This window comes from Dunckerocampus dactyliophorus, chromosome 20 (genome assembly GCF_027744805.1).
Source record: "Dunckerocampus dactyliophorus isolate RoL2022-P2 chromosome 20, RoL_Ddac_1.1, whole genome shotgun sequence".
NCBI lineage: Eukaryota > Metazoa > Chordata > Actinopteri > Syngnathiformes > Syngnathidae > Dunckerocampus > Dunckerocampus dactyliophorus.
In genome coordinates, this window is record NC_072838.1 from 7,045,699 (window position 1) to 7,062,370 (window position 16,672).

At 41.8% G+C, this 16,672-nt stretch overlaps 2 protein-coding genes across 4 annotated transcripts in view; one reads left to right on the top strand and one right to left on the bottom strand.

Moving 5' to 3' along the window:
• Nucleotides 1-4,263, top strand: part of LOC129172927 (protein 4.1-like) — a 141,349-nt gene extending 137,086 nt beyond the window's left edge. Inside the window, exon 21 of the mRNA XM_054763198.1 lies at nucleotides 1,514-4,263. The gene's annotated coding sequence lies outside the window, so the exon portion shown is untranslated. The remainder of the gene's footprint in view (nucleotides 1-1,513) is intronic.
• lrrc71 (leucine rich repeat containing 71) lies at nucleotides 15-16,510 on the bottom strand. Of its 3 annotated transcripts, XM_054763209.1 has the most exons (18): nucleotides 15,889-16,510; nucleotides 15,709-15,811; nucleotides 15,537-15,572; nucleotides 14,941-15,069; nucleotides 13,898-14,005; nucleotides 12,417-12,492; nucleotides 10,237-10,311; nucleotides 10,086-10,154; nucleotides 9,839-9,998; nucleotides 9,676-9,759; nucleotides 9,508-9,606; nucleotides 7,666-7,734; nucleotides 6,137-6,265; nucleotides 5,982-6,042; nucleotides 5,854-5,897; nucleotides 5,654-5,765; nucleotides 4,736-4,827; nucleotides 15-3,333 (listed from the first exon to the last, which is right to left on the bottom strand). In XM_054763209.1, exons 2-18 carry the CDS (start codon nucleotides 15,788-15,790, stop codon nucleotides 3,181-3,183), a joined length of 1,578 nt encoding a protein of 525 aa, XP_054619184.1. In that variant the 5' UTR covers nucleotides 15,791-15,811; nucleotides 15,889-16,510; the 3' UTR covers nucleotides 15-3,180. The 3 variants fall into 3 exon arrangements, with proteins under 3 accessions (XP_054619184.1, XP_054619186.1, XP_054619185.1); XM_054763211.1 differs by lacking the exons at nucleotides 15,537-15,572; nucleotides 15,709-15,811; nucleotides 15,889-16,510 and having other exon boundaries at nucleotides 9,676-9,998; nucleotides 10,088-10,154; nucleotides 14,941-14,961; XM_054763210.1 differs by lacking the exons at nucleotides 13,898-14,005; nucleotides 14,941-15,069; nucleotides 15,537-15,572; nucleotides 15,709-15,811; nucleotides 15,889-16,510 and having other exon boundaries at nucleotides 9,676-9,998; nucleotides 10,088-10,154; nucleotides 12,417-12,963.
• Between the last annotated feature and the right edge of the window lie 162 nt (nucleotides 16,511-16,672).

Genomic DNA, 16,672 nt, shown 5'->3' on the forward strand with positions numbered 1-16,672 from the left:
AAGCCATTTCTAAAGCTTTGGGACTCCAACAAACCACAGTGAGAGCCATTACCCACAAATGGTGAAAACATGGAACATTGGTGAATCTTCCCAGGAGTGGCCGGCCAACCAAAATGACCCCAAGAGCACAGCGACGACTCATCCAAGAGGTCACAAAAGACCCCACAACAACATCCAAAGAAAGATTCCAATTTTGCGGCTTCACTGTATCACGGTTTTTCAAAAATACTAATAAATCATGCTGTTTCATGGTTGACTACGGCCTATTATTGGTCCAAAAATATGCATATTTAAGCAAATTTGACATACTTTTGGCACAAATTAAGCACTTTCAAGCATAAAAATGGCTAAAAGAACCAAAAGACAAATATAAGGCTTTCAGAAAATGCACTGGAAAACATGCTGTGATGTGTAGTATTCTACACTGGTCACTGGGTGTCAGTAATGTTACACTGATGAGACAATTGCCACTGCAGGACGTACTGTACAGAATAGGAAGTAAAAAAGAACAACAAGAAGAAACTGTCCCAGTACTAACATGTGACACTATATTATGTCTTATTTTCTCTTATTATGTCTACTATATTGGGTAATAGGAGTGTAAAAGTGACTATAGGGGTGTTATTTCATGTCTGGAGGGCTCTAATAATATTAAAAAGCATATTTGGAAGGTTGTAACCAGGTTTTCTATGCTCTCACTAAAAAAATATTCAATTTATTTGAAGAAATCGACTTATCACGGTCGGATGTGGAAGAAATTAACCACCATAAAAGAGGGATTACTGTATTGGGATCTAGCCAATCTGTGTACCATATGTGAACCAATACGTTTGTCCATACAGGCCAAAGACGTCACATGTGAGAAGAGGCGGAAAAACTTTACAGTCATTGAAAAAAAAAAGTAGTTTCTCACTCAGCTCGCAGGGTCGAAAACACCGTAACTGTTTGTAATTAAACACGGAATATCCCTCAAATGTAAATACAGATAAATATTTGAAAATTCCCAAGGAGAAAAGGACCAGATTGCCTTTGAACAAAGATTCTGTTGACTAATGAGGCAAAATGTTTTTAAATAAGTTCCACCAGGAGGATGGGAAGTATTTGGATTTTTTTTAAACACACACAAACACACACACACATCAGCTATCAAACACGTTGGACAGAGTGTTGATGTTTAGTGACTGTGAGTATGAATTTTTAAAAGTGTGTCTGCCATCTGCTCGCACTCAGTTCAACGCTGATATGTGAGCTGTATGACAGCGCGCCTGCAAACATTGTGCAATAATGCTATATTTTGTCTTGTTTGTTTATTTTTATCCAAATATTTCGCTGTTGACAGTAGAGGCTGAGATGTAATATTTAGTTTCCATTTTACTCATTGAATAAACGACCACACAATCCACCACCGTCTCAGTATAGGAATTTTGCATCATAATTGTATTCGTGATCTGAATGCCCCAATGAAATATTCATGAGTCAGTTATTATCTCTGTGAAATGTGTTCATTTTTCAGCTGCAGCGCTCCGGATACAAACACAAAGACGACTGTTTGTCGCCATCTGGTGGAACGATTGGGTAACGTGCCAGGAAATGAAGAGGACTGAGCAATGGAAGCCCGTTGCCGCCACTGAAAGGAAAAAAAAATGGAGAATTTGAAATTATGAGGTAAGAAAGGCATGATTATGAGGTAAAACGTCGAAATGATGAGATAAAAAGTCGAAATGAAGAGATACCAACTGCGCATGTGCCGAGCGCCATGTGACAAAGTCCCCTGTGAAGAAGGCAGCACGTTTCAGTTTGTCCATCCATCCATGCATTTTCCGCATGTCCATTTCACGAGGGTCGCGGGTATGCTGGAGCCTATCCCAGCTGACTTTGGGCGAGAGGCGGGGTACACCCTGGACTGGTCGCCAGCCAATCGCAGGGCACATATAGACAAACAACCAATCACACTCACATTCATACCTATGGACAATTTAGAGTCGCCAATTAACCTCACATGCATGTTTTTGGATGTGGGAGGAAACCGGAGTACCCGGAGAAAACCCACACAAGGGGAGACCATGAGATGCCCAACAGAGATTCCAACCCAGATCTTCCCGATCTCCTGACTGTGTGGCCAACATGCTATCCACTAGGCCACCGTGCGGCCCATGTGCAGTTTGTATCGCATCATTTTGACTTTTTATTTCGTAATTGTGCCTTTCCTGTCTCATAATTAATTGACTTTTATCTCGTAATTTCCACTTTTCCTTTCGTAATTATGACTCTGTTTGCATGTCGCCGACCGTTCATTTTTCTCGAAGAATTTCAGCCGAACAGGCGCCGTCGCACGCTGTCCATGTTGGGAGTGGATGAACACAAACACTCCCTGCTGCTTCTTCTTCGTCTGTGATATGCGGCCATTTTTTCCGGTCGACAGGCTGGTCGATCAGTCAAAATTTAAAAAATGTAATAATCCCGCGACAATCAGAATGTTAGTCGCGGTTCCCTTCGATGCTCGATGTCCAACCCTAACCGAAATGGCATAACTTCTCGTCATAATATTACGACTTTATCTCGTAAAACTGCAAATTTTTAAAAATCTTTAGAATACAACTTTATTCTTGTAAAATTAACAGCTGTAATTTTTGGTATTGCTTTTTTTCCAGCTATTTCAAATTTCTTCTTGTATATTTTCTTCTGGTAATTGACTTCATTCCCATATTTTGACTTTATTCTCCTAATATAACTTACAACCACAACCTAATTATCCAAAAATTATAACTTTATTCGTTTTGTTTGTTTCTCATATTACGACTTTTAAAAAAAAGTCTTTTTTTCTTTAATATTTCAGCCTTATGCTACTAAGATGAAGCTATTTTTCCCTCGTACTATTACGTTATTCTTGTAAAATGACGTTTTCTTGTTAGATTCTTATAATTGCCGATTTTTCTCTTTTTTTTTTAATTGTTCTTGTTAAATTATATTTTTAGAAAGTGATGTGGGCCAATAAAAAAACAGCTGCGGGCCGCAAATGGCCCCCGGGCCACACTTTGTCACTGATATATGGTGTATAGTGCTGTTTTATGGACACTAACGAAAGGCTGATTTGTGCACGTGAGGTCATGGATTTTATTGGATTAAAAAAAAAATGTGCATCCGGTGAAAATCTTCGGACATAATCTCTAAAATCGAACTCTACTTCTCTGCTTTCGTTTCACTGTCGGAGCAATGCGACTCCTCGCCCTCCTCTTCCTCTTCCTCTTCACTCTTTTTGTTCAGGGGGTCTCTGAGTGCCATCAGTTCCTGAATCTTTACGTAAGGCTCACACTCTGCAGCAAAGTGGTTTCTCTACGGCAGACAGAGATCAGAAATGGTCACACGTCCACTAATTATACTGAAGATGCTAATTATATACGGTGATGTACATGTCATGTTTCCATTACTGATTACCAAGACTTAAATACCGATAGTGGGGTCAATAACAAACTGATTTCCTGCTGAATTTGTAAGTTTCTACAAATACATGAGCAGTCCAGTTCTTATGATAGGTTTGTATTCACAGACAGAGATGGAATATCTACAGAAAATCCAGAAACATACGTTAAATAAAGCTCATAAATGAATGTGATTGAGGGAAATAAATAAATAAATGGACCGTGTCCCTTCCGCAAAAGACCACAGTTTGCGTGATAACGCGTAATTGAAAGCAACACAAGATAACAGGCAATAAGCTCCATGCAAGAGATCCCCTGGTATGGAAGCATGATTGTGAAAAAGGCGAGGGAGCAGCCCAGAATGACAAGGGAGGAGCTGGTTGACGATGTCAGGAGAGTTGGGAGCACTGTCACCAAGAAAAGCAGCAAGTGAGGCACTTGGATGTAGTGGATTGAGATCCTGCAGTACCTGCGAGGTCCCCCTGCTCATGAAGGCAAATGTTCAGGCCCATCTGAAGTTTGCCAGTTAACACCTGAAGCATTTAGGGTCGCGGATGTGTCTTCCAACATGGCAGTGACCCAAAACATACAGCCAAGACAACAAAGGAGAGGCTTGACAAGAAGCACATTCAAATCCTGGAGTGGTCAAACCTCCGGATCATTGGATGGGAGTTTAAAGACTGAGTTGCCAAGCAACACCCTCCAAACTTTTGGGGACAAAATCCCCCCTGAGATATGCACAACCCTGGTGACCAACGTCAGGAAGCCAACAGGAGTTTCGCCACAGAGTGGACCAAATACAATCATGGAAAAAATGATGAGAGCACCCTTGTTTCTTCAGTTTCTAGTTCATTTGAATGCCTGGTACAACTAAAGGTACCTTTGTTTGGACAAATATAACAATGACAGCAAAAATAGCTCATGAGTTGCATTTTTTGGCAGTACAATGCTATAGTTATTCATGTAAGAACTTCAGTGATTTTGCAAGAAAACCAAGGAAGTTTCTCGATATCAGCTCTTAGATTCAACTCTTATGAGCTATATTTGTTATCATCATTATATTTGTCCAAACAAACGTACCTTTAGTTGTAGCAGGCATTAAAATGGATCAATAAACTGAAGAAACAAGAGTGGTCTAGTCATTTTTTGCATGACTGTACTTATTTGAATCGATCCGATACAAATGAATTCATAACATTTTAATGTTTATTTTTCTTTTCTGTTGATACTCTGTCCCTCTCGGTTCAAATAAACCTTCCATTAAAAAAAGTGGATGTGGTACACAGGTGAAGTATTTGCTTAAACCTGAAACCTACCTGGAGACAGAGACGCAGCAGACCTTTACCTGTATCTTGCATCTGCAAGGACGACAGGAACTGTGGCAGAGACAGCTCTGTTATCCTGTTGCCTGCACAAATATATACATGGCATTAATGCCTTGAAGCAAAATGTAATACAGTGGAAATCTCGGTTCGTATCATTAATTCGTTCCAGAATGTCCGACTCTAACCGAAACGTACTCTAACCAAATACATTTTTCCCATAAGAGATCATGTAAATGCAATTAATTCGCTCCAGAAAGCCAAAAATGTGAACACAAAACCCGTTTTTACAATTTTACAACTGTACATGCAGAAAACAAATGCATCTAAATGCATGCAAAATTACTTTTCCCTTCATTGATTAAAGAGGTTAACACGGACACCACCTTCCTGTTTTGCCATGAGTTATTTCTTGAATTCAATAATGTTTCTCACCTCGAGTCTCTGCTTCTCTTCCCATCACGGTAGGACTGTCTTCGACTAAGGATTTTCATCGTGAAATCTGATTCGTTAAGATTTTTTTCCACAGTCGACGAACAGTCGAATATTGTTCTGTTTTTATAAAAGCACCACTAATGGCGATCCCTACAAATAAACAGATCTTATTTGGGTCTTAGAGGCTGAAAGACTCAGATAAACAAATAAACACTGAAACTTTATTTTTATTTATTTTTAGACGCAAAAAGCAGTTCACACAGATGCACAGTCCTCCTACTCTGGTCTTGCCGGTTTCAGTCGCTGTTCTGAAGTGTGTGGTGATCGGCAATCCAACCCACGCACGCATGGGGATGACATGCAAACTTCACTCAGGGACGCCCGATGGCGATTCGAACCCTCCAACATGCTAACCACTAGACCACCGTACAGCCCCAACATGGAGCACCGTGAGTAAAGATGTAAAGATGTACTGACCTGCCAGGTTGAGGGAGACGAGGCTCGTGTTTCCCGGCAGAATGAGGTCTCCATTCCTCTGCTCCAGAGAATCACTCACAAGCATATTCGCCATCTCCAATGATTTTCTGTGCTGATGGAGAAGGAGGTACACAAATGCAAAATATGTTTATAAATGAGTTTAATCGTATTCAATCAATACTGTACTGAGTGTATAATACCTCTGGATCAGTCGCTTGTCCTCTTTCGTCAATGTCTTGACCATCTGCTTGATCGATTGGAGGAAACCATAGAGAAATGTATGAATGCATGAATTAAAAACAAGTATTTTGAAGTAACAGCTATTGACCTTTCTTAGAACACCGTTGGTCTTTGCCTGGAGCCCGTTTCCCCTCAGGTTTTGATGACTCCTACAAGAAATGATAAGGTAATAAGGCCTGTTTGAAAAAAGGACAGCCTTGCAACTGTTCATTCATTCAATTGTATATTTTGTTTGCACCATACCCGCTTTTTAGCCGTGCTTTTGCTCTCCCCTTTGCCGGAGCTAAGCAAAGTGGCACTAGCTGCAGAAGGGAGATGGTCAGTGGACAGCTTGGCAACAGACGACTGGTCAACGTCTGCTGCTGAGGAGGACTGCAAAAGCATAAAGTATGTGATTGTGTTGAAATATTTATAGGCCACGTTTGTGCCCTCGCATTTCTTTATTCACGAGGCAAGCTTGAAACATTTGCACAAACAAGTGGAGTCATCAAGCAGAATCGCCAAAGAGAGAAATGAATATTTTGTTGGTTATTACAGGAGGGTATATTATAGAACTCCCCAAATATCATGCTAATAGGCCCCCTAGGGGGTGTGAGCAGTATCAGGACGACGTTAGCGTTAGCGTCCACTAAGGCGGGTGGTATTGCTTTTACCCGATTGTTGGTTGGTTGGTTTGCGAACAGTAGGGGTGTCTTAGTAATAGTCAGCTATTGACTATTTGATTGTGAGGAGTCTGATTCAACGATCAATCTGGCAGCTGAATCACATGAAAATGTCATGTGATCAAGATTCTACCATTCTGACTACATGGGGGTGACCACGGCTGCCGCTAAGCACACATTTTTAGAAAAAAAAACAGTCTTTGTTTTGTTCCAGACTACTTTGTTACTGTAACAGAAGACCTACACTTATGCAAGATGGCGTTGAGTACACACAGCAAAGCCCTGCGTCTCTTCCAGATGCAGTTTTGTAGTTATTATTTTGTTTAACATCTTACCCTCAACAAGAGCTTTTGGATATTGGGTTTCGCAGCGCCACCGTTTTCATCATCCATCTTCGACTCGAGATCTCCGGAGTACTGGAGTCTGCACACACCACCCAGCCGGGCAGAGGTGCTCCCAAGCGGCGTCGAGAACGTAAACAAAGGCAAGGAAGGCGCTAACGCCACACAGACTCTCCTTGCTGAGCATTTTTCTCGTTGATGTGCAGTCTTTAGTGAATAAAACGGACGAGTAACGACTCTACAACACCCACAGTAAGAGACTTTTGGACTGCAACGTCATTATTTTGACAGAGACATATGACTAAAACGGCTTTATTTGTTGGGATTGCCATTAGCGGTACTCTTAAAAAAACATTTGATTAGTCGACTATGGACAAAATCTAACGAATCAGATTTGACTATGAAAATCCTTGGTCGAAGGTACACGGGGGGGTGTAATGATACAAGAATCTGTCTCGAACCGTTCAATACACATGCAAACAATACGCGGTTTCATATTTATTTTAGCAACTTCTGTCGGCTCAGTGTTGATCTGCAATCAACTACTCTGGCTTAGGTTGCATTGTCAAGCACATTGGCGGCGCCCGTTAGTGTAAACTTGACACTCAGCCAAACGTAACGAGCTTAAATAGAATGACTCAGTGATTAAGGGTTCAGACAACTCCAAACATCTACACTACAACATCATCTGGAGGTGTTCAGAAATCAATGTTTATCTACTACCATGACAAAACAATGAAACATTTTAAAATAAAATCCATCGACTCACCAAAGATGCCAATTTCTCCTCCTCAGTCAGCCATTGTGGGTGTGACTTGGCTTGTCGAAAAGCTTTGCTCTGATCAACAGAAAAATGCTGATTTCACTGTGGGCCAGCTAGCAGGCCCTGAGAGGCACTTTTTTTCGCATGTGTAACCTGTATATGATTTTTCATGTCAATGTAAACAGCACAATTCCAATTCTTTCAAATGCGACCCAGGCCTCGTACGTCGATACAGTGGAACCTCGGTTAGCATGTTTTTTTTGGTCAAAATTATACCTTGGTTTGCATACATTTTCCAATTAGCGTACAATATGGCATGCGTCTTGTCGTGTTATTAATACACTGTGTGAGTCCAACTGTGTTCTTAATGTATTATCACATATCGTCCTTGTTAGCATCCTATTAGCTTGCTAATACATGAAAACAGGAAGTGGACCTCAGCTCCGTTGTCCTTCTATGATGTCATCAGCCGTTGACTGTAGTTCTTTGCTAACTAACACAGTTACAGCACAAGTCTGAAAAATGTTAACAAATTTGTATAGTTGGATAATTATAGTTTTACATTTTTTAACATTTTTGGCTTTCTGGAACGGATTCATTGGATTTACATTGGTTCTTATGGGAAAAATTGATTCGGTTAAAGTATGCTTGGGTTATAGTATGACCTTCTGGAACAGATTAATACCGCAAACCAATGTTCCACTGTATGAATTCGATACGTATCCAATGCTACTGCAGTCTGAACGTCGCGTATAACCGACCTCGCAATAATCTGTCCCACCACTCATGGCTCCGACTCCTCCCCCACACGCTCATCAGGAACAGACGTCAAGCAAGTTCCTAACAAACTGCCACAGCCAAAAGTCTTCCCCTCTTCTTCTTAATGTCCTACGTGAAATAATTTGGTTAAAAAAATGTTGACTCTGGTTGCGCAAATTCCTTGAAATTGCCACAAATGCGTGAGAAGAGTCCTTCTTCAGCTTGATAGCAGCCCTAACCTCCAATGTCCACCATCGGGTTCGGGGTTTGCTGCCACGACTGGCACTGACCACCTTGCGGCCACAGCTACAACGGCTGCCTCAGCAATGGAGGTACAGAATGCGGTCCATTCTGTCTCAATGTCCTCGTCCTCCCTGGGATGCAGGTGAAGCCCTGCCAGAGGTGAGAGTTGAAGACTCACCAAACAGGAGACTCTGCCAGACGTTTCCAGCACACCCTCTATACACGTTTGGGTCTTCCAGGACTTTCCGGCATTCTCCCCCGCCATCTAAACCAACTCATCATTGGACAGCTCAGCCCCTCTCTTCACCCACGTATCCAAAACATGCGTTGTATCGCATGATACAACTACAAAGTCGATCACAGACCTGTGGCCTAGGGTGTCCTGGTGTCTTATGGACATCTTTATGCTCAATCATGGTGTTTGTTATGGACAAACTGTGGTTAGCACAGAAGTTGAGTTCAATGATGCCCTCCGGGTCACACTGTCTTTGCCCATTGAAGTCTCCCAGTAGAACAACGGAGTCACCAGCAGGGATGCCCTCCAAAGGCACCGAGTCGGGAAGCTATTAATAACAAGGTCCAGCCCCTCTTCAAGAGTTTGGTTCCAGAACCTAAACTGTGGGTTGAGGTGAGTCCGACTATGTTTCGTCGAAATGTCTCAACCTCTCGCACAAACTCCGGCTCCTTCCCCACTGTGAAGTGACATTCCATGCCCCAAGAACCAGACTTGGCTGCGGAAGACCAGGTTGCCAAGGCGCCCGCCCTCCACCACCACCCAACACACGCTGCACCGAACCCTTATGCTTATGCCAGGCATTGTTTTGAACAACTACACAGTCATCATACCATGAAGCGTGAACGTAGCTTTGCACAATACATTTTCTCCAGAAGCAGTTTCCTTCTCTCCACAATTTCTTCATGGGTAAGCACAATCTCGCCAAGAACCTGATAATACAAACAGTGCATAAGGACATAGATTCATTTTAAAAAGGAACATCTCAGGTCAATAACTACCATCGCCAGTTCAGTCGCCCCCGAGTCGCCGATCTGATTGTTGGAAAGTGAGAGGAACAGCAAAGTGCGATTGAAACGCAGGCCCTGAGGATGACAAAAAAAGAGCAAGGAAACCCCTTCAGCAGTCATCTGAGGCGTACACACTTGCTGTGCGGGATGATACCTTTGCGATGTACGCAGCACCGGCATCCCCGATGTGGTTGAATGACAGGTTGAGCGAAACGAGGCTCCAGTTTGCATATCTGCTTGTTGAGAGAGCCACCCCGAGAAGGCATGCGCCCTCGTCTCCGATTTGGTTGTTGCGCAGGTGTAAGTGAGTGAGACTTGCAACGAAGAAGTACACGAACTGAATCTGACTTTGTCGCGTTAGTAGCGCAAGGTGGTTATGAAAGATTGTGTCTGTCACTCACACACTTCCTTCGGACAACAGAAGGTGGTGGCTCTGTTGTAAGACAGGGTTGCCCTCTAAAGTTATAACCCTATCAAAATTCAGTGTGGGAGTTACATCATTGACATGAACACACCTGAAGTCAAGTCAAGTCAAAGGACTGCTCCACTCACCTGAGGCTCATGCATGCAGATACAGCCTCTGACAGCGTGATAATCATTGGATCCGTCAATCCTGCCTGCCAAAAACTGGGCAATGGTGGAAAATTTAACACAGATAGTACGAATATGTGCAAAATAATACCCGTGACCAGAGACGTGCGGTGAGGTTCATGGCTGGTGAGGCACTGATTTGTTTATGTTGATACAGGTTTCTCATGAAGAGGATGACAAAGGTTTCAAATACTTCTTAGTCACATTTAGTGACTTTTTTAAATTAACTAAAAAGCACTTTAGGAAGTACAGTACATGCATCCTGTCCTTCTCCAGGAAAAATTCTGATACTTTGTTGTAATAGTCTGATCACCTTCTGGTGAACTTCTGGGCAGTCAAATTGATTAATTAATCATTCAGCAGGCTTTTCCAAATGCTGGCTTTTCCTCTCTGTGGAAGGACGGCAGTAATAAGCACCTTCCAGCTCACACACGGCCCCACCCCTTTAGGATGGAGCGAGTACTGCAGCACCTCCTGTATGCGATTTCTGCATACAGTCGTCCCTCGTTTATTGGGGTTAATTGGTTCCGGATTCACCGCGATAGGTGAATTTTTGTTAAGTAGGATTCAGTATTAATAAATGGAATATTTTTATAGTTAGAGCATTGAAAACCTGTTTATGCCCTTCTAAAAACAGCTTTTAATATTATTAGAGCCCTGTAGACAGTAAATAACACCCCTAGAGTCACCTTTATACCTGTGTTGCTTAATATCGTCGACATGATAAGCAGTAATAAGACATAACCACTCACCATTAGCATTGGGAAAGTTCCTTGTTGTGGTGTCTCCAACGTAATGTGGGTTGATTGGATGGCATTAAATAAAAGATGGACATCAGCCTGTCATCCATCCTCACTACGATGTTTGTCGCTTGATTGATCTACAGCCTGGGTTCCCAAAGTGGCGTACCCATACGGCAATCGTCATGGGGGTACGTGAATAAAAATGAAAAACAATTAGCGCTTAACACTCACAATCAGGAGTGCGCCTGAGCGCCTCACAGCGCAGAGCGCACAGAAGGAGACAGCATGGAGTTCCTCATTGCTCTGGGTGAGTTATATGAACCAATAAGCAGCTTTGATGGTTATGTCGTGCATGAAGATTGTTTAATCTTGAAGATTTAATTCATGTTGGTGTTGATGAGGCTTTATCGCTGGTTGTATGCATTTTTGTACTTTGGATACTGCTTCATCTTTCCCTGTCAATTTGGTATCAAATTAATACGCAGACTTAAATCATAGCGATTGCAAGTGGACAAAAATGAAGCTGAAGTTTAACCCATTCAAACAGGAGGATCCTAACATCCGGTTGAAAAAAGGGTACAGTTTGGGAACCACTGATCTCCAGGACAGCCAGTCTAACGTTAATCTGCCATAAATACACATGCACTGCGACAATACTGCTAGCTTTGTTTACATCACATTGCACACCGCTTTTGCGAAAGTAACAGGATCCCTGAAGTGACACAAGAGAGGGCCGCTGCAGCAATCTACCGAGCTAACTAGTTAGCATCCAATTTATTTACTCTACACTTGAGAATAGGTTTGATGACTGACTTAATACAGGTAATGTCTCATCAATGTAACATTACTGACGCCTAGTCGTGACCAGAATACTACATATGACCTGTCTTTTAATATTTTTTGACTAATAATAGGCCACAGTCAAACACGAAAAACAGCAAGCATTTCTTAATTAATTTTTGAAAAAACACCATCAAGCGAGGGAGCGACATCAAACCCGTTTTAGCGAGGGACGACTGTATTTTATTGCGGAAATAGCAAGAATAATGATGTCACACTTGCATTAAAGACATTACACAGGCTGTAGAAAGCCATAGTGTAGAATAAACGTTTCTGCCACATGCTGACAAACTCAAACCGGCAGGCGCCATGATCCGACTCGGAGCGCTCTCGGACGGCTTGCACACAAAACCGAGAAGAGAAGAGAAGCTCGCGGCCGCCTCATCTTAGGTTTCTGCTCTGTATGTGCAAATTCCGCCATTTGAAGTAGGAAAATGTTAAAAACGACTGACGTTACAGAAAATGCATTTCTAACACAGTTCAAGGGACACATGTATTTTATGTTATTATTCTGCTTCACCTGCCTCCCATGACCGCAGGTCACTGCTTGTGGCTTACTAAAGGCTGTGCAGCGTATGCATGGAGGAAATCATCTTGCTCAGCACTCGTATCAGCTGCTCTTCTACTCTCCATCCTGCGAACAGTCATAGCAACGGGATACCTTCACATTCTTGGGATCTGTCGGGTTTTCTGAACTTATGAAGTGACTTTTGTCATGGACGTGTCATTTTAAAATAGTTTTTTTTTTACCTTGGCATGCTTTCTTACATTGCACTTCCAACTTGCAATACTGTCTGTAGCGATAACAACTCGATACCGTCACTGGCCAGGAATCATGGGATTCTTCATGCTTAACACGCTTTTTATACCTGCACGGGAACCGTAGTGAAGTGGTGCACTCTGCAGACCGCACGGATTCGATTCCCTGCCAATGCTCACCACCCAGCTATTGGTGCTCTCCCAAGGCTGGATAAATGAAGCCAAGTCGATTTTATTGATATTCTTCCCATTCACAACAGAAGTTATCTCAAGTTATCTCACTTTACACATGGAGCCCTCGGTGGAAAAGGTTCGGACACCCATGCACTAGACCACGGGTGTCAAACTCAACGACCCAGGGCCAAATTTGGCACACCATATCATTTTGTGTGGCCCACAAAATCCTGTAAATAATGCATGCCAAAAAGATTTTTTCAATATTTGTATATATATTTTCATGTTATTATTTTAATTTTTTTTTTTTACTTTTTGAATATAATTATATTACAAATTATCATTATTTTTATATAATTTAAAAAATATTTTCTACGTATTTTAATATTTTTTTGTTAAAATATATTTATATTATATTAAGTAAAAAAAAAAAAAAGAAGAATCAAATAAAAATATTTTATTTTTGTTGACAAATGGCATATTCAAATTTGCGATTGGCACCTTGACCTCTTTCAATGTAAGTTTGTTGGTAAAACAATACAAAGCGAAAATGATAATAACAATAATGATAATAAATGATAATAATCTCACTATTTATCATAATCAAATATGTCATAATATCATGAGGCGATTTTACATTAACATGTTTCCACGATTACCTCTGAGGGTAGCCATAACTGCGATGTGGCCAATGGTGAAAACGAGTTTGACGCCCCTGCACTAAACTGTCTGTTGTCAAACTCAAGCCCCGGGGGGCCAGATGTAAATGAAGATTAATATAAAATTAATATAAAAATAACAGCGAAGCATGGTGGCGCCTGTGGTGAGCAAAGACTTTGGAAAGTAGGTCAATGAAGTTTTTCCAATTTTCATTCTTCTTTCCAGCCAATTCATCCATTCATTCATCTTCTATGCCACTTATCCTCGCGGGTATGATGGAGCCTATCCCAGCTGACTTGGCGAGAGGCGGGGTACACCCTGGACTGGTCGCCAGCCAATCGCAGGGCACACATAGACAAACAACCATTCACTCTCACATTCAGAAAGTAAATTGAGGTCAAGTGTAATGTCGTCATCTAAGTGTTTGTGTTCTAAAGAGTCTTTACCAAAAATCTTCATGCTCTTTGTGCTGTAAGGGTCTCCATTCTCCAGCTCCACTTGGAGGGCTGGTTTCAACAAATCAGGTGCGACCTTTTTGTGGGCCTGCCTGCCACCTGAAGAAAAGTGAAATGATCAAATGTAGACTTATCACTTACACTCCCAGGACGCAGTAGATACAAATGTTCAATCTATTGAGGTTCAATAAAAAACCTGTATCATAGATTCTTCCCTTTACAAGGATAGTAATGCTTACTAGTTTTGATTGAAACTGTCAGAAAGGTATTCATTCATTTCAACCGGTGTGCAGCCAGCCAGGGTCAGCAAAACCTTCTGTGACGCACTTACCTACTGTACATTTACAACTTCAACTACAGTATTTGTTCCATGAAATGGTATTCATTTATTCCCAACAGTCTGTTATTTTCATTTGGTAGAGTGTCTCCTGGCTGCACTGCTTCTAGTACCTGTATGTTAGATTTTTCTGTCCAATCAGATTTCAGCTTCTGTGTGTTGCCATATCAGTGTAATCTGCCCATGGAATTCAGAATCAGGCTACTGGGGAGTGCATGGGTGTTTGCCCAACCAGTCTACATGTGCCTAGTGGACTCGAAGAAGGCATTCAACCATGTTCTTTGGGGGGTGAGGGGTTCTCCGGACGTATGGAGTACCCTGTCACACAAGACGTTCAGTCGTTGTATATTTGGTGTGTAAGCCAGAGTACTTTCCACTGACGCTGCCCTTTGTCACCGATTTTGTCCCTAACCTTTATGGACAGATTCCCTCTGGACGCTACCCTGGTGGGGTGTTCCAGGGCCGTCCCATTGGTAAAAATGGGTTTTGATGCTTGGTACCATAATTGCACAGACACACTGGCGGTCAGGCATAAAGGGAGTTTGACCTCTAATTTTCTGTGGGACTTTAGAGGTGTATTTTCCCCAAAACTGCTGATCAAACTGTACAAGGTTGGGGGAGTGTGACTTTAGATATTCCGCTGTAGTTGTCGCTGACTTGTGTACTCAGGTGTGTATTACACGAAGGCGGTGTTTACCTGTGGTGCTCTCTTTGAATTCTGTGTTGGCGGCGGATTTGGTCTTCAAAACTGGAATATCTTTCATCTCGACAAGAGCACAGAGCCCAGGAAAATCAATCGCCACATTACCAGAGCACTCATAGTCATCTGTGAGGATCGGGTGCAGGGCAACATTGAAAGCACATTTACGCTATATACATGTATTTAGCGCTTCGTATGACATAAAAACCCTACAACATAAACGTTCTCGGAACGGATTATTTACGTTGTAGGGGCGTCTACTGTACATGTAATGTGGAAGTGGCAGTGCACAAGGCAGGTTTAGAGCCACACATTAAGTAATTTATGCACACTATTAACCTTGCAATCAATAATCTTCGAGCAGAAGCTGTGGCAATTCTATGTTTAATCAAAGCTACTTAAGATGTGTCAAGTCAAAACACAATCACTGCACAAGACTTCTACCTAAACATGCTTCTCATAAGTATCATGGGAACTGTAGTTCTTTTGGCGTAAACATGAAACTAATCTACTGCAATCTATTTTACATTTGTCTTTATCATAAACTCAATATCATGTATCGTGACCACCCAAATAAAGACTGATGTACTTACCAAACGTTTGAGTAGCCGATGTTTCATCGGTAGATGCTGTTGTGGAACAACAGGTCATAGATGTAATAGTAATAATTATGTTTCATACGTAGAGGTTGTTATAGTATCTCTGTTGAATATCCTATAAAACATTTCAGTTGACAGTCGATAAAAAATATGAGATGGAATCTACCTGTTTGTACCGGGGCCGGCTCTTCCGGCACTTCTGGGGCAGTCTTGTCTGACTTGTCTTTAGCTTGTTTCTTCCTCGCCATGTTTATGCCCTTGAAGCGTTGCTATGGAAGCGAGAACTACGCGTAACTATGGCAACATTACATGAAAACAACGCGAGACTTAATAGCCATACACATACCTGTCAAGCCTCCCGTTTACACCTGGAAACTACAGTATTTTCCCCTTCTTTCCAGGTGCCCTCCCGTTTTAACAGTTTTGTTGTATTTTATTAACGTTCATGGGGAAAGAACAGTACAGTTTCCGGTCGGCTCGGAAACACTCGGGAAACATCGGAGTACAACTGTCAGGTATAGTCAGGCCTTCAAAACAAAAGAAGCACACCAGTAAACAACAATTGCACCGTAGTAGGCAGTCGGGTCTTTCCACCAGAATTTCCACTATTTTGTGTAAATTTCCTTATTTTCTTATGCAAATGTTAACAGGTGTGGTCATACGTATTTAACACGTTTGTTAACTAGCAATGCGGTCAAGTACACTTCTTTAAAATGAACCTGACGACAACAATTCAAGATAATCCGGTATATCTGCGGTCCACTGGGAACTAAATGCAATGTTATACAAATATTATGTGTTGTGTATAAAACGACCACTAAGGTCTTTTGAAAACTTAACACGACGGAAGAGCGACTAACAACACACTTCCGGCCTTCACAGTAAAAGCGCTGCGCGTTACACTGTGTAGAAAAGTAGCTTCCAAAAGCATCAAATTAAAAGCAGAAAATGAATAAAGACACGATTGGTACGAGCCTGGAGTTTGTTTTCCAGTGAGAAGATTACTATATTGAAGTGTGGGTGACAGCATGAATTAACATGACATTGAACAAATATGCACACTAGCACTAGCACACACACACATACACACACACACACAGTTACGTTGTCAATGACGCCGCATTCACACA

What these genes read in the sequence shown, in the direction of transcription:
- lrrc71 (XM_054763209.1), bottom strand. Translation starts at nt 15,790, where the DNA reads ATGGCGAGGAAGAAACAAGCTAAAGACAAGTCAGACAAGACTGCCCCA. An exon ending in ATTCAAAGAGAGCACCACAG is followed by an intron (nt 14,006 to 14,940) that starts GTAAACACCGCC and finishes ACTTTTCTTCAG; the next exon opens with GTGGCAGGCAGGCCCACAAA. An exon ending in GACAAGCGACTGATCCAGAG is followed by an intron (nt 5,766 to 5,853) that starts GTATTATACACT and finishes CTTCTCCATCAG; the next exon opens with CACAGAAAATCATTGGAGAT.